The sequence below is a fragment of the Cuculus canorus genome, chromosome 2 (assembly GCF_017976375.1).
Source record: "Cuculus canorus isolate bCucCan1 chromosome 2, bCucCan1.pri, whole genome shotgun sequence".
In the NCBI taxonomy this organism is placed as follows: Eukaryota; Metazoa; Chordata; class Aves; order Cuculiformes; family Cuculidae; genus Cuculus; species Cuculus canorus.
The window spans coordinates 116,983,372-117,010,740 of NC_071402.1; the positions used below are offsets into that span (position 1 = coordinate 116,983,372).

At 38.7% G+C, this 27,369-nt stretch overlaps 1 protein-coding gene across 8 annotated transcripts in view; it reads left to right on the top strand.

The window, feature by feature from the left end:
• The window catches only part of RBMS3 (RNA binding motif single stranded interacting protein 3), a 725,855-nt gene that overhangs the window by 572,339 nt on the left and 126,147 nt on the right, over nt 1-27,369 (top strand). For all 8 annotated transcript variants that reach the window (XM_054058446.1, XM_054058453.1, XM_054058447.1 and 5 more), the window contains one exon: nt 2,546-2,625. In XM_054058446.1, coding sequence (XP_053914421.1) covers nt 2,546-2,625 — 80 coding nt within the window. The remainder of the gene's footprint in view (nt 1-2,545; nt 2,626-27,369) is intronic.

The window sequence follows — 27,369 nt, forward strand, 5'->3', positions numbered from 1 at the left end:
AATCTCAAACAACATATTGAAACATTTCTGTCTCAAGATGAGAAGAATAAATTCATGACAAAAAGCAGATGTTGTCCCTCTCACCTGAGTTTCCAAACACATTCTACAAGAGAAGTGTGCCACAGCATTTTGAAGAAAAAGTAGGTAGAGTTTAGTAGTGTGAACCTACGAAAAATCTATATTTTCATTGAGCCTCTTCCCAGGTATGGCTAGGCTTTATGCTAAAACAAATGAAAAGAGGAATGTCTAAATCGGTGTGTGCAGATAGGTTCAGCTTGTGGGTACGCAGCCGCCATAGTAATAGCCCCCCAAGTGGTTGATGCTGCTAAGAGTTTTAACTAAACTGAACCCGGGGTCTTGTGACGACAAATATCAGACAATTTTAGTAATACATGTGGTTGCTCTATACCCTCTGTTCTTCCAGTCAGTCAGTGAGCTAATCATCTTGAAGAACACAACTTGAAAGCGTTATTCCTTAAAAAATAGGTATTGTGAACAAGTGTAAATTGGAATTCCTACGTAGCTGGCCCTGGGATACATACTGGCCTGAGTAGTTAGCAGCTACTGTGCCCGCCTCAGCGTGGCAGGGAGGAAGATCTGCCACACCGGCACACGTTGCAGAAAGCACACAAGGACTCAGGTAGAGGAGACAAGAGATGGATGCAGTTGTTACTCAGCAGCACATCTGAAAGGAACGTGTATAGACAGCTTTGTCTATTGTGCTGCCTTTTCAAACTGAGTCGATAATGCCAGTGTCGGTTTCAAGTGAAGCGTGTGCCAGATTACAGATAGCTAGCAATGGCATTTGAGAGCTGTTAATTGTGAAACTTGAGAAGAAAATGTGCACATTCTTTTTCAGAGTGCTATTCGAATGATGGCCTTTTTATCCCAGAACACTGTGGGTTTCACTTTTATTCTCTTCCCACATAAAATGCATGAAGTGCACTGAGTCTCTTTCACTTGGCAGCTTATATATTGCATTCTTTGCAGGGACTGCTTTGGCTTGTTAAAATGTACCCCATGTATTAAAATGAAATTGTCACTGCTGTGTGGTGCAACATAACATGGTTTGACACTAAGCGCCTGCAGCTACAGAAAACAGACTTTTATTGCATTTATTCTTTCAGAGACAAGAGTCTCTAAAGGCTCAGTGCAGACATTCGTTTAGTTAAATCTGAATGAAGCCAAAGTGAACAATCTAAGTTGCTGTCTTTGTGCTCGAAGAAATGGCCCAGCCCACATAATATGCAGTGATAAAACCTGGAAGAGACAATTTTTAATGATTCTACCTGAAACAAACTGACAAAAGACTTTACCTTGCACAGAGAATTAGTCTGGTAATTAGTGTTAGGGTTTTTTGGTGGTGGTGGTGTGGTCCTTTGGCAAACTTGTACCCTGAGAGACAAACTGCAGCACTAAACTCTATGTAAGCCACGCTTTCACAAAACCATGTCACAGGAAGAGTGATGAATAAATTCATTTTAAAAAGATCTAGACTGGTGAAAAGTAAGCAATGGTTAAGTCAGTGGAGTTTTTTTGGGAAGAGTACCTGGAGATAAGCACTGGTGTATGGAAGGAGCATTGACATTGTTTTAAGCACGGTTTTTCCAAGAAAAACAAAAGCAGTGTGATTTTTTTCATTTGCTTGCTTTTTGTAGAATCATAGAATAAGAATCATAGAATACCAGGTTGGAAAAGATTCTCTGGTCCAACCTTTTCTGACTTTCCAGTTCTCTCTTCAAAGTTTCTGTACGTTCTCTGTATCAAAGTCAGCTGTTCTTTGGAATAGCATGCAGTCAATTTACAAGACCTGAAAGAACGGTCAATTCCCAGAGGTGGTATGGGATTAGACTAGTAACTTAGTATTCTTTACAGTTCCTACAATAATATATGTACCAATTTACTGTTAATGCTTTAACGTCTCAGTGCTTAAAGTTATCTTGAGGTCATATGAGATGATCAGTAAGGTATTACATGTGAATTACTGTCTTCACCCCAAAGCTGGCTTTATGTTGTAATAGGCACATACGCATTGTGTTTGGTTTTGCTATAGAGTCTGTAGGTTATTTTTTTAACATTGTAATCCTTAATATTTGTTGCTTAATACTCTGGATTCTTCTCCAAATCCTGTTTTGTTGGGGTTTTTTTGTACCATTTGAATTTATTTTGGGTGGACAAGGAATCTAGAAACATCCTTTGCCTTTCCAAGCAGCACATGAGAGCATAAAGAATGTCCTTGTTCAGGGTTATCCCCCGGAGCCAAACGAGGACTGTTCATTGACACTGCTGCGGCTCACACAACCGGCAGCACAGCTGCAGGCTTTGAGGGTGGCAGGTCCTGCTTGCAAGCCACACCATACCATAATGAGCTCAACCAGTTTCTATGCAGAAATCCTCAAGAACTGCTTTGAAGAGTTCTCTCAGCATCTGTGCTTGTCCTTTTTTTTCCTCCTTTTGCTTTTTGGTTTTGCTGACCAAGAACTTTCATGACAATCTATTAACTCTTATTACCTCTACCCCCATCCCACCCTCTTCTCTTTTCCAGAATGGAGTCTACAGAAAAATGTGAAGTAGTAATTCAGCATTTTAATGGCAAATATCTGAAAACCCCACCCGGTCTACCAGGTAAGTCTAGCCATCATTATATAACTCAAAATTCACTGAAAAGTTTAGAATACAGAAACACTGGCATTTATGTTCACTGTGGTTTATATTACTGGCCCTACTGAGAGAGTGTACAACTTTCCCTGTTGAAGCCAATTATTTATGACTTGTAGCAACTTCTTCATTGCCCAAGTTTGTATTTATGTCTGTCAGCAGTAAATTGAAGTACGTATAAAAATCATGTTGCCTTACTGTGTTTTTTCCTTTTAAATGCATAGATCCTGTGTGATTTTTTTCCAATTAGAACGAAGGCCACATAAGTAAATGCTGTTGCTCTTCTAGCAACCTTGAAGTATAACTAGATCAGCAACTGTTATGGATTATAAAACAGCCAGTAATTAGGGTTGTAGTAACTTTGTATTCATTACAGTTACTAGTTAGTGTTACTAGTCACTGTTAGTAGCAACAGCTGTTAATACTGCGTACATTTCAACTATGAAGAGATTTATATATTCTACCTGTCATAGCTTAATGAAATCCTGCCATTTTCTGGCATTACCTGTAGAATACCTTCAGTCATGTCCTTACTACATTGAAAGCCCTGTTTCAGTCAGTATCTTGCTTTTGAAATCTTCAGCTCTCATCTGTGTGGTCATCAGCTGTGCAAAGTTTAGTGATCAGTTACCTGATTCTTAGTGCTTCAGAAGACCTTCCTGAGGACACAAATCTGCAGAGATTTCTCCCTCAGATTCTCTGAAGAGCTGTATTAAATGATCAGGAAATCCTTGCAAGAATTGCATCCTAAATTATTCTCTCTCTTTTTTTCTTTTTCTTTTTAACCTCCATTAAACTATTTCCATTTTTTGGTTACTTTCATTAAATTCCTCCCTCTTCATTGCCTGGTTCTTTATGCAGAAGATGCACTAAATACTCTAATTAAAAGAGAGCCATCTGCACAGCTACTGTGTACTGTAATTGAATGCTGCAGTGTACACATAAATTTTAGTCAGATCACCTTCATGAAAGTATAAAACTTTTAGTTCAAGCTGGAAGACTCCATTTTATGAATTTCTTTTTCCAAAGTAGTCACTGATTAATTTTTCTTAACACCAACTAATGAAGTACAACACCAACTTTGTGAAATACAGTAGGATAGGGCTGCGTAGAACAATGGACAAAGCAATATAGGCAGAAATGTTGAACTGTCGTGCTTTTATGCATACATTGAGTCCCAGTAGTAATCTGTTTAATATCATAGCAACACCCAATGGAAAGAGTGTGAATAGCACAGAATTGGTAAGCGTGGCTTCATCAATATAACCTTGCATGCTTCACAGTCACAATCCCAGTTGTCTCAGAAAGGGCACATCATTTGAGCCAGAAATAAAGCAGAATATTCTTACATTGCCTGTTTGTAACGAAAAGGGGTATGTGGTAAAGAATGAAAGCTAGAAATTGAGTTGTTGAGGTTTTTTTTTATTAGTCAGGAGTATACTGGGTATTTGACACAAGCAGAGTGGAACATCAAAGTAGGCATCTTCATAAGATAGCATGATTACTTACTTTTCTTCCAAGAGATACACTAAAATTTGAGTTTAATAGTTAGAACTTTTGTTCCTTTCTCAATTGAATCATAAGAACCAGTTCTTAAGTTTCCTGAAGAAAGTGCCCATGTGGAAAAATTGTCTAGAATATTTCTATCTTGATTATTGTGATCAGTTGGCATTTAGTTGCAATGATGATCTGGGAAGAGACTGTATTAAGAGTTTACATTTACCTGATTGCTGTTCAGGTGCAGGTATATCAAAATGCAGCTTGGGGCAAAGCCAGGGAACCAGTAACTGGACTCACCAAACCATTCACTAGATATCTGTAAGATCCCATTTTGTCCTTTGTTTTTGAAGGACAGATTTTGTCACTCCAAACACAGATAAATGAGAAATTGTCGTGGTGTATTTGATCCAGATAAAAGAGAATATTTGTGTCTCGTTATTAGAGTAGGGCACACTTCAAATCCATATTTAAGAGATTTTTCATATCCATTCATTTTCTTTTTAAGAAGCCAATGAACAAACATGATCACTTGAGAAGTTGGGTCAACTCAAGTGATACTGGTCACACTCATTCATTCACCTTTGATCCAGTGCAAAAAAAAACCAAAACCAAACCCAAAACAAAATACTCAGTCCTATTTTCTTCTTGAGATAGTTTTCTATGCTCAGTTTGTATATCTGTGCTAGGGACTTGTATTTAAGCTTCTCGGCAAAGACAGAAGCGTCTTGCTTTATCCCCCTCCTGGCAGTTGCTTATCTTCCTGCTTGGAGAAGGAAGGAAAATCAAGTCTTCTAGTTTACCTGAAAAATCACAATCAGAGTCTGAAAATTATCCTCCCAGCATCTCAGTAATTGGCATAGAAAGAAAATAATCTCCAGTTACTGCTGAAACCTCTTTATGGATTTCAATTAAAAAAATAAGGAACCGGAGAATATCAGTGGAACTGTGCAACACTATCTCTTATTAACCTCTACTGCTCGAAGACATGATCTTACTGTGAAAGAAAATTAATCCATCCTTTTAGGGTTAAATTAAATTGATTTAGGATTTTCAGCTGGATTTCTTTCGGCGTAAGAGTAAACTGGGAGGGATTTTGCATTTTTGTTCATATCTTCTCTCACCCAAGTTCTCATGTTCTGATTCAGGCTTGTCAGGTAATAGAACGTTGCATGGGGTCCATTGAGAAAGAAATCAGCCTAACTGCAGGCCATTTTGTACTGCCCTGATCCCCAAGGCAGTGAGATTATGGACCAGATAAACTGTTTTGGCAGCTTCCTTCCATCCATGTTGTCTTCCTTAGATATGTTCCCTGATATATGATGCTGGTTACACAGTGGGATATATGTGTGCAGGAATATCATGTTCAAAGGATAAAATATTGATGTGTTGTGGGAGTATTTGTGCCTGGTTACCAAGTCCTGATGGAAAAAGGACTGGAGTGGGTAGTTTTCATATGACCTTATACAGCGCATCGGAAAGATTTAGCAACATGGCTCTGGATTTTATATGAATGAACCACAGACCATGGCTGAGATATATCCCCCAAAGAGTTATCTCAAATATTGATTTTGAATACAGAGCTCTTTCCCAACTAGTGTTTCCTTGACAAATGAGATGTAAGTTTAATTAGATGTATTTTTTTGTTGGAAATAAGATAGAAATTACAGGAGAGTCATTGTTCTGCACCCACACGTTTGAGCCCAGCCAGGAGTCACATATCTAAGCTGACCCAGGCCAGCAGTATAGCAGGAAAGGACAAAGCAGCGTTGCACCTTCAAGGAAAGGAGGCATTCGGGAGGCTCGCTATTCTGTATGTTCCCAAGGCAAACTACTTCATTCCTTTTTTGACTTTCTAACTACAACTACTGCTTTGTATCTAAAAAATTGTAGAGCTGAACCCTTCTATCTCCAGACCATTCTGCTTCCACCCAGTAACAATGGAAAGTTTATTTTCTGGGACTTGAAACATTTTGCTAGTCAGATGCCTAACGCTTAGGTAAATTGGGTGGTGTTGTCTGTGTTATTGATTTTTTCTCCTTGAAGGTGGTTCTCTGTCCAACTCCTTGACTTCGTTCCATTCCAAAGGTAATTGCTTCACTGTCCTCCTTGCTCAACTAATAAGCAACTCATGATGTTTGGTCTTAGACATACAGTACAAAATAATTGGTTGTCCCATAAATAATTAGTTAATATCTTTGCATTTCTTCCAGACTGAGAAAGTACAGTCGTCTCTAGAAATCTGCAGGCTCTCAGTGTTTGGCAGATTCCATGTGAACTTCATAAATATTCCAAGTAGCTTTGACTGATTATTGTTTTAGTGATTTTTTTTTTGTTTGTTTTTGTTTTCCCTTTATTATCACTGCTTTTCTGAAATAAATAGGCCAGAGCCTACTGGGCATATTTTATTCCTATAAAGAGTGCAGCCCCACATGAAATTAATTGTAGAGGCCCTATATTGCCACTCTGAAAGAGAAGTCAGCAAATGAAGGCATCAGATGATAGCGCTGTATGTCTCCATCAAGATGTGAAGGGCACTACTAATGATAGAGGTAGTTTGCCTTCAGTCTTTCAGTGCCACAACTCTTTTTGTTGGTGGATGGGGGACTTTATATGAAATGCTGCTAATCTATCAAATTTTGCAGTCACTGAATTAACATAAAAATTCTTAGCTTTTCTGTCAGTACCAAATTGATTTCTCTTTGGATGGGCAAGCTTAGGGTACATTCTTTGCACACAGTTTTTGTTCATCACAGAAGTATCCTTGCATATCTTTAAAAAACTTAATTTTCTCTTTTTGAATAAATGCAAAGACTTAACGAGTTTTTACTTCTCTCTCTTGAATTTCACAGGAACATGCTTCAATTGCAGTAATTATCCTCTGCTGATAGGTCCATTATGCTCCCTCTCAGCATTTTCTAGTCATTATAGTACTTCCTAAATTTCGTTTGCTTTGTAAATACTTCTGCTTGTCAGAGGACATTGGGCCGATTCCTGTCTCAGAGAAAATTCCAAGAAAGTGAGGTACATGGATGCTACAATGCATGGTCATGAATTTTCCTCTTTTGTTGTAGCTCAGTGTGGCTTTTATTACTAATTTTAATGCCAGGTTACAAATATCTGACAAAAAGAAAGAAATGCTACCCTTGTGTAGGTTAAGAACCCAACAAGTAACAGGTGACTATAGCATTTTATGACTGACTTTTACTACAGTAGAAACTCTTAAATAGAAAGACATTATCTGCAACAGTATGGATGTATTTGCAAATACCTTGTATCTTGCATTTTTCTCTTGAAAAGGGCCCATGCACTGTGTTTCCAGAGACTCATTTCACCAGAATGAATGAATATTTTCTGCCTCTTTCCTTTGTTTAAATATTTCTCTTAAGTTGTCATGTCTTGGACTCTCCAGCCACAGAGAGTAAATTCAAATACTTTATCTTTGCTTCAGAGAAGTAGACTTAGAACATAGAATAATGTGTTTTAGAACAACGTGTTTCCTAGGAGACTGGACCTAAAATGGTCCCGAGAAAGCAGTATTCCAGGTGAGGGTTAACTATGCAATGGCTAGGAGCAACATTTTACACTATTTCTTCTTTTTTTAATTGGATGAACAGATGATATCTTTTCATTAGTGATGTTGTAAGTTTTTTTCTTAATACATGCACATAAAATATTTTGTTTGATAAACTTTTAGCCTCTTTCTCTTAGTTTTGTTGTTTATTTTTTTAATTGTTTGGTTTGTTTGGGTTTTGTTTTTTTTTTTCATTGTTATCCATAAAACACTGAAAAACTCTTCCAAAACTATATTCCTCACTTTGTTTTCTTCACTTTGTTCAGGTAAGTGATGCATTACTGTAAATATCTATGTCTTTCTATCTCACTTTCTGTATATATGCATATGCATTTGACATTTTAAACAAGACAAAACAGTAGCCACAGGTAGAAACTAGATATTGATTTTGTAGTTGGCTTAAAACATTTATTGTGTGCTACAGTGAACTTAGAATAAAAGGCATTCTTCTAGGTTCAGTATTGGTGATACTTGGTGGAGCTAGTTTAAAATAGGGTTTACCTTTACATATTGTTATCCTCAAAAATCATTTAAAAAAAAAACCAAATTCCCTCACTTGTATTCTCTGTTCCTTTAAGGTATATGATGTCAGTGTTATCTGAATCTTTTATATTGTCTACCTCCTAAGAATTCAGTTTTGTAAATATTTTCATTGTTATCTGCTGACTGCAGTATGTAGATCCTTCCCTACTTTATTAGAAAATATGATCCATGTAAAGACCTCTGTAAAAAAGAACTGTTGAACAGATTTTCTATTTCTGCTGTTTCCAGTTTTTGGGTGTCGTTTTTTATGGCATTGCTGCTATCTTTTGCTTTCTATACTCCATGAATCCACGTGCTCAGCTCATTAGCAGAAATTTCTTTTACGTCTCAAACCCTCTAAACATCCTTTTAATTTTGTCAGTTCTCAGTCTTCGTCTTTGGCTGACGGTTAAAATCTGTAATTCCTGTGGTGTTGTCCTGCCTGAGTCCTGGTGATGACTGTGAGGCCACTGTAAGTCCTCCTGCTTTGGTCTTCAGGTGTTTTCCACATCCTTGTTGACATGCAGGTGGCAATCCTCACTGAGGTCTCTCTGAAAAACCGCTCAGTACAGAATGGGCTCTGTGGACCTGTTGCATGGGTCATGTTGGATGCTAAGAGGTGCTGTGGTGGTATATGCAGGTGTCAAACAGGAGTGTCTTTATGGCAGTTTAATTTTTCAGACATCACATAATGGTTAAGACCTCATAGACTTTGCAGGAGACTGTCATAACAATGGACTTTCTAACCAAGAAACTGCGTAATGGGTGCTGAATTAATAGAAAATACAAAATGTTTTGCTTAGAAAGCAGTTCCCTGGCTAGGTCTCTGTGGCTTTGTATTGTGGCTCATTCAGGCTTCTGTGGTGTGGCAAATCTTGTCAGTGCTGCATCTTCTCCTCTGTGTTGTCAAATAATGGCTGTCAGCCACCCCCAGACGGAGGCTCTTGGTTTTGCCCTCATTGTAGTAATTGGCCAAATATCACTTGTGATTAATCCAGTCTGTACCAAGTCTTCAGCCATAGATTGCCAAAAGGTTGTGACTTCAACTGAAATCAAGTGTTTCTGAGTCTGTCTCCTTCCTTTCAAAGACAGTCTTTAAAAGTTAGAGGATATTTGTGTTACTTTAGAGCATTCTTGAAAATTTCAAATGTGAAGTATGGCATTTTTTATCACTGAAGAAGACAAGTTTCCCTGGTTTTAGCTCCTCTTTTTATTTCTCCAGAATTACGTTTATGTAACCTCTGTTTGTCCTTGCTGTGCCAACATTTGTGTAGACACTTCTGGTTTCATATCAGATGTATCCATGTCTCACTGCAAAGATCCATTCCAGATTTACTAAATTTCTTGGATTTTGAAGATTCTATATACTATGAAAGCAAGGGATACTTTCTAGAAAAAAAAAAATCTTCTGTCTGCTCAAGATGATCTCATTTCTATCTAGCTCAAAGACTTTTCTTTGGCTTGGAGGATACGGAATTAGGCATTTACCCAGTAAACCCCAATAGCTAGTATGCACTTATTTCTTAGAGGAGCATGAGTTCAGCTAATTTGTATTGCAGATGTTAGGATGTGTGTAGCAGTACTAAATCACATAATTTGTGCTCATCAGGGAGTTTGTGTGAGAGAAGACAGAGTGCTGACATTGTCTAAGGCTTGCTTTTTCAGAAATATATAAAGATGTTGATGATGGGGACAGTCTCAAAGATCTGATCTGCTACATATGTATGTCTTGTTATATTTGAGCTTGTACTGGTCTGTAAGCTCTTTGGAAAAGAACCACATCTTTTTGTATTTTAAATAACCGTATTATGAAATACTGAGTTTTGTAATCTGGCTGTAAAATTAATGAGAAATTCTTTCACCTTTTTTTATTACTTTGCAACTAAAAGTAATAAAAAAGTGCATAAGATCACCTTGTTTGTAGTATTGCAGTAATTCAGGTCATGACGTTTAAAACAGCGTTACTGCAGTTTGGATTAAGATCTTTCACTTGGTTTATAAGATTGAAGTTAGAGGACAATATGGCATATAAATGAGAAAAGATCATTCCTTGTTTCTTTCTGTTGCAGTATCACCTATCATATCTTTCCTAGGATTTCCAGAAGTCTGCAGCATAAATGAAGAATTGCGTTCCTTTCTCATTCGTAATATCTAGTGATAACGAACTGTCACAGTTTATCTAAACTAATTTTAATATATACATTTTTTTTCCTTTTAACTCAAAGTGCATTTTTGTTTTGAAGGGTGACTATGTAAATCTTCTAATTCAGTGAATCCCTTCCCTTTATATGCAATAGCAGATATATTTGCTTATGAAGAAAAAAGTCTCTTCTACATGTTGCTGCCGCATAACCGGCACAGCTGAGAGTGTGTGCACTGAATTCTGTCGTGCCTCATACATCAGCAGGAGAAGCGTTGACAAGTTTCTGGTCCAGGGACAGTGCTGTTCCTTGGATGCACTTGTAAAATCCAAGACGAGACAGACGAGTTGTGCAGGTGTTATGGCAGGCAGAATTTATGAGCCAGAAAGATTCACAGCTTGAATTTCAGATTGTTTAGGTCTAAAGGGCTGGCAATTTAAAACGAAGCAAAGCAAACAAACAAAAACATGCAAATCAGATCACAAAACAATGTGGAACGTTGTTAAGTCACTTGTACATAATTCAGATTTCAGAGAGGAATTCTGCTTTTGCATCAACTGTGGCCAGCAGTGGCACAATTCCTTCTGTTTTTTCCTCTCCTGCATTACTTTATTGGTCCCTTCAGGACACTTTAAATGATGGAGTACATCTGCTTTGCAGGCCCTATTGCTGTGCTATAGTGTTGTCACACCTGAGCCAGCTAGTTTAAAACTCATTTAAAAAGCTAACTTGAGCAAGGGTATCAATCTAGCTGAGCACAGACTACCACTTGAGCTCATAGTACGTTATGCTTAATAATATCCAGCAAGTGGTTTACATGTTTTTTAATACCCAAGGAAAATTAGTTCCCTTTCAGCCCTTTCATAGAAAAATTCTTCCTTTCCTGCTCCTTCCTCTGTCCCTCACACTTTTTCACTTCCTTTCATGTTAAACTTTTTTAAATTTGAAGTATAGAGAAGTTTAAGTCAGAAGTTTCAGTTTGAACTTTTGCCCTGTAAATTCCACCTCACCTGAACAAAAAATGTTTTATTAAAGCATAACAATGTACAAATAGATATTTACTTTTTTACACAATCCTTTGGACATCTGTATTTCAGCCAGAAGTGGAGGCCTGTGGGATTGGCCATATTTTCAGATACCCCAATAAAATCGGGGCATTGATTTTTCACACTTTTCGGAATGCTTCTGTAAATCCGTAAGCATTCAGGTGATGTGTGCCAGGTCTGTGCTGCCTGCAAGGCATGACAGGGACATGGCAGCTACTGCCTTTGAGTGTACTTGGAGCCTTGTGGAGGATTTCAGGTGGATTTGCTCCGTCAGGACTTGTGTGGAGGGTTTTCTTCAAATGCATTTTTACTGGCAGAGCTTGTGAGTAATAATGTGGCTTGAAAGAGAGGATAGGTATCTGAAGTTCCAAGTGCTTTTGTGAGCAGAAGTCAGCCTGAAGGTGCTTGGTGTCTCCTTAAGCATTTTGGGAGAAATTTAGTGCTGGTGCCTTTAGGAAGGACTGTGTAGCAAGAAAGGGAGCGTAATGAGAGAGGGAAGGCACATAAAAAAAAGAGGGGGCCTGTCCTCCCTTTCTGGTCTTGCCTTTCTGCCGCTTTCGCTCGCTCCCTCCCTTCTTCCCTCCAAAAGTAAACCTTTCCCTGCCACCAGAGGAGCATTGAAGACTCTTCTGCAGGGCTCCCTGCAGCACGAAGAGGCATGAACTCTCTGAAGTAGCGTGTGAAGATCTTTCCCTTTGTGATTCATCCAGACAAAATGAGATGAGCGGTATCACAACAGCAGTTTCCATATTTTTTGATTACCAGGAGCCTCTTGCGTATTTGAAGTCTCTCTCCCCCTTCCCCTCCTCAAATGGTACTGCACAACAGAGAAAAGCGATTCAGCCTGAAAGCATTGGGAAAGCAGGAGGCTAACGTTTCATTTGATTTTTTTTTTTTTTTCTCACAACAGAAATGTCATTATATTGGTCAGCAGCCTTTAGCAGCTGTAAAAACCCCATTTCTTGGTCATTTCTTTCTAGTCTTTCTTGTTTGAATGGCAGCATTTTATCACAAGATCATAGAAAGGTCTTTCCCAAGTTCAGTCACAGGAACTTGAAAGAGAGGCAAAACAGCCTACATTTTACTAGGACTGCCTTGTATCTATGATGTGTTTGCAATTTACCTTCTGCAATGTAAGAGACATCAAGAGGGAGGGGAGAGGTGCTAGATGTCTGGTTCTATATTTATCCTTTTTGTCAAAGCTCATTAACACAGCATTTCATACATAGCATTTCCCTTACCACCCTATATATAATCCTTGAGCATATGAGTATAGTATTTCCAGAATTGATGCTGTTCAGCAAAGAAAAAGAGCCAAAAAATGAGAGATGAGGGAGGAAGGAGTAATTTAGCTTTTTTGATTGCACAGATATGGTATAAGAAAATACTTTTCAAAGGCCAAGCTTTATAAGCCTTACTTCACGTAACACTTTCCATTTCAGAAAATGCAAATTTTCACCACAAACCAAAAACCTAACAAAAAATGTTCCAATTGTCATCAATGGCTCTTCAGTTACAGCGTTAAATTACTGAATACAATCAATACAATTAATTAGATTACTGATTACCTTGTAAATTCCCTGATTCTGAGCCTTTTTTTCCTTTGGCTTTTTTTTCTTCTTTCACTTTCCATTTCAATTTCTCTTTTCCTTTTCCTTTCCCCTTCCCTTTTCTCCTTTTTCCCTTTTTTCCCTTTTCATTTCCTTTCCTCCTCTCCACTCATCCCCTTTTTTCCTCTTCCCTGCCTCCCCTTTCCCTTCAGTAAATGTCATAACTTTGTGGTCAGGTGTAAAGTTTTGTGGTTCAGAACTGTCACTATAAAATTTTGAAGTATTTTTAATTATGTATTAATTCAATTGTAATTAATGAAGTATGTTTATTATGAAAATATGACCCAGCAGCCTACTATTCTCATCTGGATTTCTCCCTCCAATCTCCCCAGCTATAACAGCACCCACCTGCCATCCAAAGCACTCTCCTTCAAGAAGTTCTCCGTCAGCTGATTTTTACATTACAGTGTAATGAAAGCCTCAGCATTTGGGATTTTCAAACCTGTTAGCACATAGGAATAAATATTGTGAGAGTCTGTCTTTCTCTGATGCAGGAGGTGATGTCATTGCTTATTTTCATCTCTAATTTATCTTATTTAAGATGAGCCCCAAGGGTGGCTGTAATAGAAATGAGGGGAAAGTGAGCTGGAGTCTCTAAAAGCAGAGGGTATTCTCCCTGTGTGTGAGCAGCAGCACCATGAAATTTGCCTTTGCCTTAGGAGGCTGTGATTCTGACATGATCACTGCAAGGTACAGGATCTGGTGCATGAGCAATCGTAATGAGATAGCAAATTAGCCATTGATTCAGACCTGCCCATGGTGACTATTGTATGGTGACTGCTTTTTTGGGGGGGTCAGTTTGAAGTGTGTTGATGGTCCTTGTGTACTTTCTAGGAAAAAAAAATCTGCTGAACAAAAACCAATATAAAACCAATATAATTAGCATAATTAGCATCTTTTTGAAACACTCAACTTAAAGGAAGGGTGGAAGTTTTTCCTGATCTGGAGCTGATCTTTCAACTTCCATGCTGTTTTTGTTGGATAAAGACACAATATTATTTCCCAGGTCTGATAGTCTGGCTCCATCTATTAATTTTCTTACACTTGGTTGTATTAATTTTGATTAATTGTCGATAATTTCAACTAAGCCTGAAAGACTTCAGTACTTAAGTATCCACACATATAAATGAGACTGACGTACCTTTCACTCAACCTACTTAAAAAATTGCCCACAATGTTAAATTACCAGAGGAGCAGCATGGAGCCAAGTTACAAAATAAGCCTCATGTATGTCACTGCTCTGACATCCAGAGAAAGCTTTTGGAATCAAAGATCACTCAAAATGCTCAGAACAGAAGAATCCTGAGTCAGTCCTCTCATTATATACATTTTCCGACAGTGAACACAAACTTAATTCTATTTATCATTGTGTTTCTAACCTTCTGCAGGGAAGGAGAAATACAGGCATAGAGTAGTGGTAGCTGCTGTGCAAAATTGCCTTTATAATGTAGACCTTATTACAGGAACACAACGAATCTCAAGCAGTCCAGTCTCAATCTGAAATCTGTAATAGAGCCCTAAGGAGGCATCGTGAAAGGCTTTAGCCAGCACAGTTGCATTTAATAAAATTAAATGTGGCTGTCAGAAATGAGAAACGCTGGTTGTGAAATCAGAATAACTCAGTTATCTGACAGAGCCGATGGAGTCCAGCGATGGGTCTGTTGACAGTTTATGTACACCATCGAAGGGAGATGTGGCGGAGAAGGATCAATGAGGAAAGGAGATGACGCCAGGTTAGTTAGGATGTCAATCCTTCTACCAGATCCATGAGCAGACACAGCTTTGTTAGGTACCACAGTGGAAACTTCACAGTGCATGCTTTCTTTGAGAAGCATATAGGTAGCTGTAAGAAGTACTGTAAGTTTGCTCCTTGTTTTAATCCTCAATTTGTTACTTTCTTAGTGTTTCTTAACCTGCTGCTTTCTTGGTAAGAACAAGCTTAACCTGCACAAGCTTAACCTGCACTAGCAACTACTTGAAGAACAACTGACTGCATCTCCCTTACTTGCTGCTGAGTACCTTGAAGAGAGCATCTTGATTAATAAAACGGTTCTCCATCACTCTTTCCTGTTCCCAGCAGGCTTAGTGTAGTGTGTCTTTCCCGCAGCTAGCCTTGCCTTGCTGTTACTGTCTCTTTTATGCCAGCATTTCAAAAATTTCCTGTGTGGGTTTTGAGCAGCCTCAGCTGCACTGAACTTCGTGTAAATACAGTCCTGCATCTACATGCCCTGTGCCTGCAGCACTAGATCATTCACTGTCTGCATCTTGTCACTTACCGACTCCTGAAGGAAGAGGTTTGCTGGCTGATGACATGACACAGATTCCTCTACTCTTGGTAGGCAGGCTGGTTGCCAACGGCTTCTACCTAGAGTCTATCCATTGCTGTCCTTTTCTCAGTACAAAGTCAGAATTGTTTAATGTCTTGCTCTGTGACAGATTAGACAGGAGAAAGGAGAAACCTTCTATTGTCTGATAACTTTGCTTGATAACAAGTTTGTATCATTGCTGCAGAATCCATATGACAGCTACTCATCTTGCTTTGTCTGTTTTGCTTGGGGGGGTTTGAGTTCTGATATACGTATGAAAGATGTTGGCTGAATACATTTTGCATTGTTGATTTTTGTAGATGAATAGATGGCCTACCAATCTGGGAGCATTTGAGATGAGGTCCCACCTGTCACACCAGACTTGTTGGCAAGCCTAGTTTTCATCAAAGCTGATTCTCTTAGGATTATGTGTTTGTTTATAAAGATATATGTATGTTTGGGGGATTTTTGCCCCTGAAATGTCATTGATGACCTGGATTGCGGAATGTTCCTTAGCACATAATTAAATAATGCTTACTCGAGTTTTAAGGATGTGCTTGATTTTTGTCGTGAACAGCAGTGGTCTCCCATGTCTGAACCCTCTATTTACAGAGTAAAAGATTAGCTGGGTGAGAGAGCAAAGTTCATTTTCTAACATCTGCTGAGGTTTTGAAGTCTGGTTTTGAATCTTTTCCTTAAAGACAAATGAAAGTTAATCATTTTGGATAGATCAAAATCAATTCGTCTGAATTGTTTGAACAAGCTAAGAATTCCTCTAAATCACCAAATTTATAGAGGCACACTGACATTCAGTTACATTAAAAAACAGCTCTGTTCTTTTTATACATTGAATGCTTTGGATTTCTTTGTTTGTTCAATATGCATATCTATTTCCATTCCATTCGTTGTCCGTAATACTTGAGCTTCTTAGAAATGAGTTAACTCACAGGATGATATATACCGAGTAAAATTTGGCCGTTCATTATGACAGGGAAAGTGAAACCAAAGAAGGAAAGATTTGTTTGATATCATGTAGGAAGTTTGGAGTGTTAATAATAGTAAAAATAATTAATGCATATCTTCTCCGTATACTTTTTCACTAGCAGTTCTCAAAGAAATCGGTTTTTTTATCCTACATTTTACTTCAAGCTCATTAATTCATGTTAAAGTCAGAGTGTGTTTGTTTTGATGGTGTTTATTTTGGATTTAGGTTTATAAATGTGTTTTCCTAGGTAATCGGTTTTAAGGAATTATGTTTCCTGATATTTTATCTTCATATGCTGATTTTTCAGACCATTGCTGTCTGCATCTTCCTTGTGGATACTACTTTTAATTTGTTGGCATGTGCTTTTGTGCTGAAATACCTGTCTCTTGAAATTAGACCTCAGCTGATCTGGATAGGGAATTGAGCCATGAATGTTAACATTCACATGCATCGGTTGGTTTTTACAGGCTTCTGTGGCCCGAGCTTAGCTCTTAGAAAAGAACTCATGTTCCTTTCAGAGAGGATATCCTTTTGCCTTTGTGGCACTTTAAAGGTCTGTCCCCAATATCTGCCAAAACCAAAACAACAATTCCTTAGGTATTTCCTGTTTTCTCTTGTTAAGAACTCTAAAGCATCTATCAGCTTAAACCAGTTCCTCCTCTTCCGTGCTAGCTTTTAAAAGTTGCATCTTAAAAACAGCCAGTTCTCAGCACATTCCTTTACACTCAACATCGTGATAGATTTTATTTTTTTTTTTCTATTTTGTCACAATTTTGTTCTTTTTTCTCTGTGTGTTGAAATTATTTCACTGCTTGTTGCCTGTTTGGGAATCTTAAAGCTCTATTCCAGACAAAAAGATAGCAAAGATGCTGCGTCTCCTCCTTTGCCAAAATTAGAAACATGCTTAGGGCTTTTGTTAGATCCTGGTTTTAATTTCCTGGTTAAAAGAGTTCCCCTTCCTTTTTAACTCTAATGCCTACCCCCCTTATATGTGTTAAATTGGTTGTTCATTTCCATGCACAGTGACATGACAGTTCTGAGAATGTCTTTGGATTTTTGAGCTCACAGGAAGAGGATGCTGGGGAATAGGCACTCAGTGGCGCCATCACTGCTTTCCCATGGCTGTTCCTGCTTGGTTGAGAGAGAAGATTCTAATCTACTCTATTTATATTCTTTGTTATGATTATTGTTTTCTTCGTTGTATAAAAATAAAAAGGGGCAAGTTTGGAGTCTCTGAGCACTAAGTTGTAAGTAGTATTGTTTTAACAGCCCACAGAAAACATTTTTCCTCCTGAGACTCTTTCTGATCATCAGAGTCAAAAATCTCTGACCAGGTTCCCTCAGGTATTTCACATGAGAACAATTCAATATTTTAATACTGGATTTACTTATTTAAAGGTGTTTTACATTATGTGGGATTGTGGTTTAGAAGAGCGATATGGCCATATGCGGAAACTACAATGCAAGAATGATGTAGCAATTGTCACTAATATATACAGTGGAATCACAACAGAAACATGATTCCCAGGACCATTTTCTATATGCTTCACCATCATGATGCTGAGCATTCGCAGTCGCTGGAAAGGAATGTGTGGCTTGAAGCCAGCTCAACCTATTGCTTCTTTTCAAAGTTCATTGTATTAGTTGTCCATATTTTATATTTTATGTGCACCAGAGACACCTGGTCACTTCCTGCATGCTTGGCTGGCTGGCTCAGGAGAACCTTCACAACTATTGGATTAACTCAGGAAAGTCCATTTACACAAATTAGTCATCTACTCAAATGGTAGTCCTGTTTATCTGAAACAAAAGAACAAAAGCCACCTAATGTTGCCCTGTGTATTGAGCTCAATTCAGCTTTCCTTACAAGGCTGTGGTCACTCCCTATATTCTTCTCTGACCTTCATGAGCTCATACCTACCTCAACTGTGCCCATTTCCTCGGAGCCTTCTTCGAAGGAGGAGGAGTGTTGGGCCATGATTTTCTGCCCCCATCTCAAACCACCACTAGCAATCACTGGTGTTGCATAGTGAGCTTAGTACACTCATCACAGGAATGACCAGCCCTCTTGCCTCAGCACAGTGAGGGTGAGACATAACGAATGCCAGTGGGCCAAACTCCGTGGGTTCAACATTGTCACATTGCTCCATGGGGTCCACAGCATCATAGTTTAAACAAGCACTGGTGATGACTCGTGCCGAAGATGTTGTCCCATATGCCCCTCATCTTAATCCATTGCCTTTCCTTGCCAAGCTGAATGATCTAGTCCATAGTTCAGTGAAGTGCCTCTTTGGCACACCACCCAAAGGACAACAACCTCTGCTTGTCTGGGTCCTGCTTGCTGTAGATCTCTCTGGAGATGCAAAGCATAAGACTGCTCTGATGGCTATGCTGGTGGTAGCCCATGCATGTGGATGTCAAAGCTGCCTCGTATTTCATAAGCCACCTCACTGCCTAGCTTCCTGAGTCCTGTAGAAACACAGACCCTTGCCGCTGGCCCTCACCTCACTAACCTCCTTGTCCCTGTAGCACCAAGGAGACTTGGCGGCTGCCAGTTCTGACCTGCAAGCTGTGGTCTATCCAGGAGTTCTGAGTCAGCAGGAAGGTTTAATATTTTAAAACCGAGTTTAAGTATTTGAAGATATGTGATGTGACATGGAATTTTGATTTATAAGAGTGATACAGCAGTATGTAGAAATCACAACAAAAGCATGATGCAGCAAATGTAACACACAACTAGAATACTGAATCACAATACAAACCTGATTCAAATACCTGTGTGTATGCCCTACCATCATGCGGAGGGAGGGTTTGTCCTAATTAGAGAACTCAAAAACACAGATGGAATAAAAAGCAGCCTGGAAATCTTTAGATGGCCTGCATAGTGAGACATTCTTATTATTTGCTTCCTAATTATTTGCATTCTGGTGCTTAATTTGTAAGAATGAATGTTGTAATTTTTTTTGTTTATGTTAAGTCATGACTTTTATTTTACCCAGTACTTATGAAGGATAATTCTTGTCCTTCAGTAATACCAAGTCCTAAAAGTTGTTGGGGGAAGAGGAGAGCCTCCATAATGCCGAGAGTTATTTGGAGATTCAGAGTCGAGGACTTTAGGGTAATTGTGCGTGACATTTCAAATCTGAGATCTATCTGCTTTGGGAAAGGGGACAGCTCACTTGAAACATTTCCCAGGATCAAGGCTTTTTCTGTCTTCATCAGGAGTTTCAAGTTTAAATGGCAGTTCAATCAGATGTATCTTGTGCCATCAGCATGTGGATGCCAGTTCAGCCGTACAGGGACAGGGTGACTTCGCGTTTGCTGATGAGAAATTACACCAGGACGTAAGGCTGCATATGGTTAATATAGTACAAAATACCATCACTGTTAATTTCTTAGACGTTACGAGTGACATGAGTGAAAGCAAAGCTGCTACAGTTATTTTTTTTTATTTTCTGTGCTAAGAAAAGGGAGGGAGGGAACAGCCTAGATAAGATGTGGATAATGCAAACCATATATACATGAGGCTGTCTTAACCTTTAATATACTTGTATTTTTGTAGAGAGGAAGGGTAGCTTTTAAAAAGCAGCAGCCAAAAACTGGAGAGCAGTAGGCATTGTGCATCCCATTTTCTGTGCTCTAATGCTGGAGCCAGGGGTGTCTGATGACATCTCATAATGAAACATTTGAGTGCTTTGAGCAGTCGAACACAGTTCAGCAAAGCAGAGCTGAACTAATGTGGACTGCCTGTTTGCCTGTAAACAGATAATTGCACTCTGTTGTTTAATTGAATTTTCATGAAACTCAAATATACTTTGGTAAAGTATACCATGAAAACGTGTTCTGCTTGTCGATCCTTTATGCAGGGGCTCAGAGTATTGGGAGGAGGGAGGGTGTCTATCAGATACAGAGATAAGACTTGAAGTTAAATTGTTATAAAAATAATACTGTTTCCACATATTATCCAATTCAGATGTTTTTACCCAGAAGGTTTTTCATTGCTGCTGCTCTTATCGGTAGTGATCTGTTCATAGATGGATTAGAGTCAGGGAACATTATTAGGCCACAAAAAGTTCTTTTGTTTTTGCAGAACAACCTTGCAGCTGCATCATTCATACGTGGTTAGTTTGCATTTCTTGGCTACCAGCCATTCTAAATGGTAGAAAGCATAGTACTGGACAATGTGAGGTTTTTGTGTTGTGTTTTGCTGGGTTTCTTTTAGAAAAAGGAAAAATCAAAGAATCCTTCTGATTCATGTTCTTTCTCACGAGGCTATCATTTCAAAGGCTCGGCATGCAAGTTATGTCATCATAACCTCCTTTGTTCTTCTTACTTGCTTCATGAACAATTTTCTCATGGAGCAGAGGCTGGATATTCTCAAGAACATTCTTACTCCTTGAAAATAATAAAAACTTTCTGATTACCTGAGGTGCTGTGGGCAAGGTTAATAATTCCTGTTCGTTACTTTGTGCACAATTGCTTTCCATTGGGCATTACAGCCTCACTCTTATTTACATTTCTGGGGTTTGACCTTGGGCTGGGGATTAGGAGGCTGAGTACTTGCTTTTTCTTCTGTATGCTCTGTAGAGCGAAATGGAGATTCAAGAGTACGTACGAGGTCTGACACAAAAAAACCCCCCAACACTGACCCTATAGCTTGGGAACTAAGAGTGGGAGGGGAGAGACAAAGAGCTGGTTATAGAACATGTTCTAACCTGTCACAGTGAGACAAGGCTCGAGTCGATTGCTCCACTCGGTATGAGTGGACACATGTTTGAGTGTATCTGTTTTCTTACTGGTCAGAAGATGTGGGTGCGCAAGAGTGAACAGTGAATTAACATGAAGTTTCTTGTGAAACTGAAGAAATTGGCATGTAAGCTTTTCAGTTGTTGGCTGAGGCTTAGAGTGAAGGTGAAGAGTGCATGTCTTGCGCACACATTTTTGAATGGCACAAATGAGTTTTGGAAGGCAGAGAATGCATGAAAGACAATGATTTCCAAGGCTGTGCACACACGGCAGTTACTGATGACAACATTGAAGAAGTGCAAGTGGTGATTCTGAAAGACAGAAGCGTATGTGTTCAAGCAATAGCTGAGAAAGTTAATTTGGACAGTGAAAATGTTCAATGAATTCTAATAGAAGAATTGAACATGAAAAGTTTGTTCAAAAATTATTCAAAAAATGCAATCAGATGAACACAAAGAATGTCACAAGAAATTATGTTTGAACCTTTTGTGACACATTGAGGACGAACAAGATTAGTTGAATTCTGTCATTGCTTATGATGAACCTTGGCTATTTACATTTGATCTGGAAACAGAGTGACAATCAGTGCCGTAGAAGTCATCTCCAGGACCAAAAAATGCACGCATGAGTCATTTGAAGTTCAAGGCCATGATTCTTTTCTTCACTGTCCAGGGTATTGTGATGGCAGATTGGGTTCCCAGATGCCACACAGTAAATCAGCAGTATGACATTGAGGTCTTGATGAAATTGTGTGAACATGTGAGAAGGAAATTACCAGAATTGTGAAGAAATGGGTGGATTTTACACTGCGACACCACACTAGCCCATAGCACTTTGTGAAGCAGTTTTTAGCCAACAATAACATCACTGTGCTTGAGCACCCACCCTATTTGCCAGACATGGCCTCCTGCAATTTCTGCCTCTTTTCAAACATAACTCAGAACCCATTTTATGTTGGTAGAAGAAGTGAAAGCAAAAATAGTGGAGATCCTCGACAGCCTTTCAGGAAATTATCTGCAGAATTGCTTTGAACATTGGCAGCATCTTATTCAGTTGTGTGTGAACTCAGAACAGAAGTGTTAAACACCACTACTGAGCAATACAGTCTTGTTTGGGCCTTCTTTTGACCTCCACAGTCAAAGAAGGTGGTTTGTTTGGTATCTGTGCGATGATCTGGAGGCCGACAAGGTCACTCCCAGGGTGGAATTAAAAAAGCAGGATTTATTTTGTTCACAACCGGAATAAACAGACCAAAAAACTCAGGTGCACTGCTGAGGGGGGTAACTTCCCAAAGTTGCAAAAACAAGTTGCAATCTGGTCAGATTACATTCTGATACCTTTAACACAGTCAAGGTAACTCAGATTTGATCTGACACACGCCAATGCCAGTCAAAGAACATACAGTAAGAAAAGTGAGAGAGAGAACAGGAGGGAAGGAAGAGAGAGAGGAAAAAGGAAGGGGTCACCACTCCAATGGGCAGCAGCAGTTACTTGGAAACACATGGAAACATGTGGAAACACGTGTCCAGCAGCAGCTTCTATCTGGCCATATGCTCCAGGCTTATCTGATCGGAGCGATGGGCGTGCATGCCTCATGCCTCCTTGCAAATTGTTTTATAAGGCAAGTCCATGCACCGTTAGCATGTGAGGAGTGGTCTTGCTCTGCGTGTGCAGAAGCTCCTTCAGGAGGGTCTGGCAGTTCCAGGTCAGGTCACTGCCAGCCAGGTGCCACTGCTGCACCGCCTCCTCTCCTCGCATTTCACCCAGGTGCCCCAGAGAAGGCCCTCAGGTGCCCTCAGAGAGGGCCCTGCACTCAAGACAGTGTTTAAGACACAGATGATACCGGTTCTAACCCAAATCATTCTATGATTCTGTGACTCAAGACTTTAGGGAGTGCCTGCTGCCGAAACCTCCTCCCCCACCACTGCTTATTGCTGGCGCCACAAACAAGAGCGCAAATAGCCATCACTGAGACAAATGTTTAAGACAAGCAAAGAAGCAAAGTTGGTCTTTACAGGAACTATTTTGAAGATGATCGTAATTGATTTTCTTAATTTGTTAAATAAAAAGAGTTACAGTGTGGGACGAGGTAACTGACTTCCTCATAGCTCTTTGCCAATGACAGCTGAAAAGCCTAGGTTGAGAATCTCTTGTTTGGTTATCAAATGTCCTTTTCATTTAGATGCCTACATTTAAATACCTGAAGGTAGTATTCAGAGATAAAGACCACCCAAAGTTATGCTACTTAAACCTCAGAAAATAATGTTTTAGATAAGAAAACAGAGACTTTTCAGAAGAGAAACATGACATTTGGGGGATTCTCATAATTTTCTAATTCCTTCCTTTAGTTAAGTACCTGCACGGAAGATGATTGGAGGTTAATGGTATTTCTAGAATTATTACTATCTCTATTTGGTATAGGTAAAACCAGTAGTTGAAATTTTTCTTGGACCAAATAAAACAGTCATGTTCTCTGTCAGCCTTCAGAAGTTTTTTTAAGAATATCATATCACCACATTTTTAATTAGAAACACTGTCCTGTAATTTTGCTGTGAAGACTTTGTTCTCTGGCCTTGTGGTCCATGAGAGGTGTTGTACCATGGTTTTGGAAACACATGTGTCTGCAAGACATTCCTAAGATGTCTAGAATAATATTATATAATCATTGTTCATAGAGTCCTAATTCAGATGCCAGCAGCATATTTTCTTCAATAAAACCCTGTCCTCGTATGGAAGCAATCCATCCCCCAAGTCAATTTTAAAGTTTTTTGTTCACTTTAAATATTTCATTACATTAATTTTTCAAAACAACAAAACAAACATTCATCAAGTGAAACTAAGCATGTCACCCTTGAATCCGTACATCTGTTGCTCTCCTGCTGTTTTCCTGCATAATTCATTTTAATACATTTAAAGTGTACATCTCATTAAAATTCCTTGCACACATTCATATAAACTGTTTGCATTAAAAAGGAGAAAAGGTAGGGAGGGGTTTTATGTCAAGGAGGTTCATTAAAATGACTGTTTCTCATTCTTTTATTTATTTTTTTAAGCGTTGCATGTATACCTGTGGTCTGCCTTTAATGATATACCTAAGCATACAGCATCTGTCTCCCTGAGTCTCTCTTAAGTAGGAGTCATCTCTTCAGTGCCATTAGAAATTTCCTCCAGGATATTGTCTCTGAATCTTGATGTCTTTGTTCTCTTCAAGTGCATACATCCACTTCTCTTCATCCTCATTTACTCACTTCACATAATTTATATACACAGTGTGTTCTGTGCATGAGCCCTGGTTTCGGCCAATGGAATATTTATTATTTGCTCTGCCCTGAAGAGTTCTTGTGGGCTGGCTGTAGTGCTGGAAAGGGGTTTGATTTTCAAATTTTAGAATCATAGAATCATAGTATGGTTTGTGTTGGAATGGACCTTTAAAGATCATCTAGTCCCACACCCAGCCATGGGCATTGACATCTTTCACTGTATCAGTTTGTGGGTTCTTTCCCTCTCTCAGTACTTTCAACAATTGCAGTGTTTGGTTTTGTTTCATTTATTTTAGCATTGTGGAGTTGTTTGTGTATCTTAAATCAGATGTGGAAAACAAGTCAATCTGGTAGCTTGAGGTGTAAACCTTTTAAAGTCAGTGAATTCTTTTTACAGTGACTGCTGAAATTTGTTTTCTGAAATCCCTCATAGATGTTTAGGATTATATGTGATTGTTAAAAGCAATCATAAAGTGTTATCATAACTGTTGATGAATCATAAGAAAAACATATAACTGCAGAAGAAAATTGAAAATGCTTTGAGAGGAAAAGGGAGGTCCATATTTTAAAAAAAAAAGAAGGTAATTTAAGAAATTATCTTCAAGAATCCTTCTTGAGGAATAAATGACGTTTTATGTAAAGTGGTATATGGTTGCGTCTACCTGATTTCTTTGTACTTTCATATTTAGTTTTTGACATGTATCACCCAGAAACCTTATGAGAGGTATATAATAAATGAAATCCAAAAGTGAAATACATAGTGATTGTCTACTTGAGTAACCTTTTTCAAAAGTTTATTCAGAGTTTATATGGGAAATTCTTCTTTGCTTCCTGGATTTGATACAACATCAGTCAGCAAGGAAGAGGTTGAAAGCCATATGTGACCCCATTAAAATGATTAGGTCAGGTGTGTTCAGTCACTTTGGCTTCCTTGAAATTGAGTAACAGAAGATGCAGCTGTGAAGGTAAAATTGAGAGAGTTTCCTTCTGAGCAAAAGTTATTTCATTTTATTCAGATTACCTAGTTCTAAATAAGCAGCATAGGTTTGGATCCAGTAGTGTGTATCCCTGTCAAATATAGGTTATGAACTATGGGAAATGAGCTCAGTCCTGGGATGTTACAGGTCCATGAGCTCACATGCGCTGGAAGTCCTCCCCTGGTACTTCAGTGAGAACTTGGTCTCTTCAGTAGCAGGCAAGCACAGTTTGCAGGTGCAGACTGTTCTGTGATTATTTCATCCATGTTTAACATTGAGAGAAAAAGAGATTCACATGGATTCTTCATCTGTTATCTCTGTCACCCCTGTACAGGTGCATGTTGCTGGGTTTTATAAGAATGCACTGGTGTGTTATCTACTCCAAACTTTGATGTAAATACAGCAAACCTCGCATGTTATGAGAGAAACATGGAGAATAGTGGAAACTGGGAGCTGACTTTTAGGATAGCAGACTGCAACAAATTATCTTCAAAAGGTCTCAGCAGTAGGATTGCTGATGTGAAATTTCTTGATTATGCTTTTTCTTTGCACTCGAATGTGCACGAGGGTTTTGCGTGAAGGGACAGAACCATACTATTTGTTTCAAGGCATTTCACCTACTGGAAGCATATGAAATTTTCTAAGAGCAGAGTTAGGTTCACAGGTTGTTTTTTCCCAGCTAGTGGTAGGTAATTTCATAGGTATTCCAGTGAGTTTAATGAGTGAGAATCCTGCAGTGTATTTTAAGAGACTCAGAATGACAAGTCAAATAACGTTTTCTTACAGGCCATTTGTTTCACTGATGTCTACAGTTTGCTTTCTTGAACTTTCTTTTTATGTATCAGATACAGACCATTGTCTGGGGCAGACTGGGTACCAGTCTGATCAAGTGATTTCTGTTTTCCTGCAACTGACGGTAACTTCTGTCTGGCTGTCGTGTTCCCCTTTGCTCTTCCTTTTCAGCTTGCATGGCACAGCAAAATGAAATTGGAAAAAAAAGGCTACCAAAACTTTTTCTTATTATTTTCATAAGCTGGAAAAATAGAACATAAATGTTTCTTATTCAGAAATTCTGATTGAACACCTAATTAGTCTGTGAACCCAAGTGGTTTTGTACTTTTTACTTTCTCACTGCCCATACTTCCATTTGTTCTGTTACACCACCTTTGTTTAATTTCATCTTAAATTATCTAATACTTTAATCTCTTGATGCCAGAGACAGGATTTGTCTATGGTTTGGAAAGCTCTCAGAAAAATTAGGCTGGGAGCCATCAAGTGCTGCTATAGTGCAAGAAATGGTTGATTAGGCTGTGGTCAGGTCAATGGCTTACTCCTGATCAAGAGAGAATTTCATGTCCCCTTGTATTAAACTTCAATGATATGTAACATACTTTAGTCAATAAATAGCGTTTTGCGCTGTTCATGCCCGTTGGAAATAATATGTGATGCTGCAAGTATTGATCAAAGAGCTCTACTCTGTTAATCTCTCTGCTTGTAGCAATGTTAAATATTTGCAGATTCTCCCTTAGTATACTGAAAAGTGTTTTAGCCCTGCAGAGAATGCTCAACCCTTCTGCTTTATACATGTTTTACAAGCATTTTCTTCTTTTTTCAAGTACACGTGCATGACAAAGCATTATACTGTACTTGCACCAGTTTTAAAGCTTTATTGTGTTAATATCTTGTAAATGTATACATTGAATGTATACATTGACTGTGATGATGTAGTTTCTCAGAACTAAAGAGAAGAATGCCTCAGAGATAAAATCCATCAGTGTCTCATTTCCAAGTGGCTGACTGACAGTAAGGACAAGGACAGGCTAACATTATGCAGTGTGTTGCTTTATTGTGCAGTGACAGATACAAAGAAGCAATATTCATATCAGGTTCATTTATCCAAATAGTCATGAAATTAGCTGAAAATTATCAGAGTACTAAAAAATGCGTTATTTCCCTGATAACTGCTTCTTTATTATATCTGTACTCTCATCAAGAAGTCTCAGAGGTTTGTAGCACAAGATACAATGATTTGTGTAGGCTTTCTGTC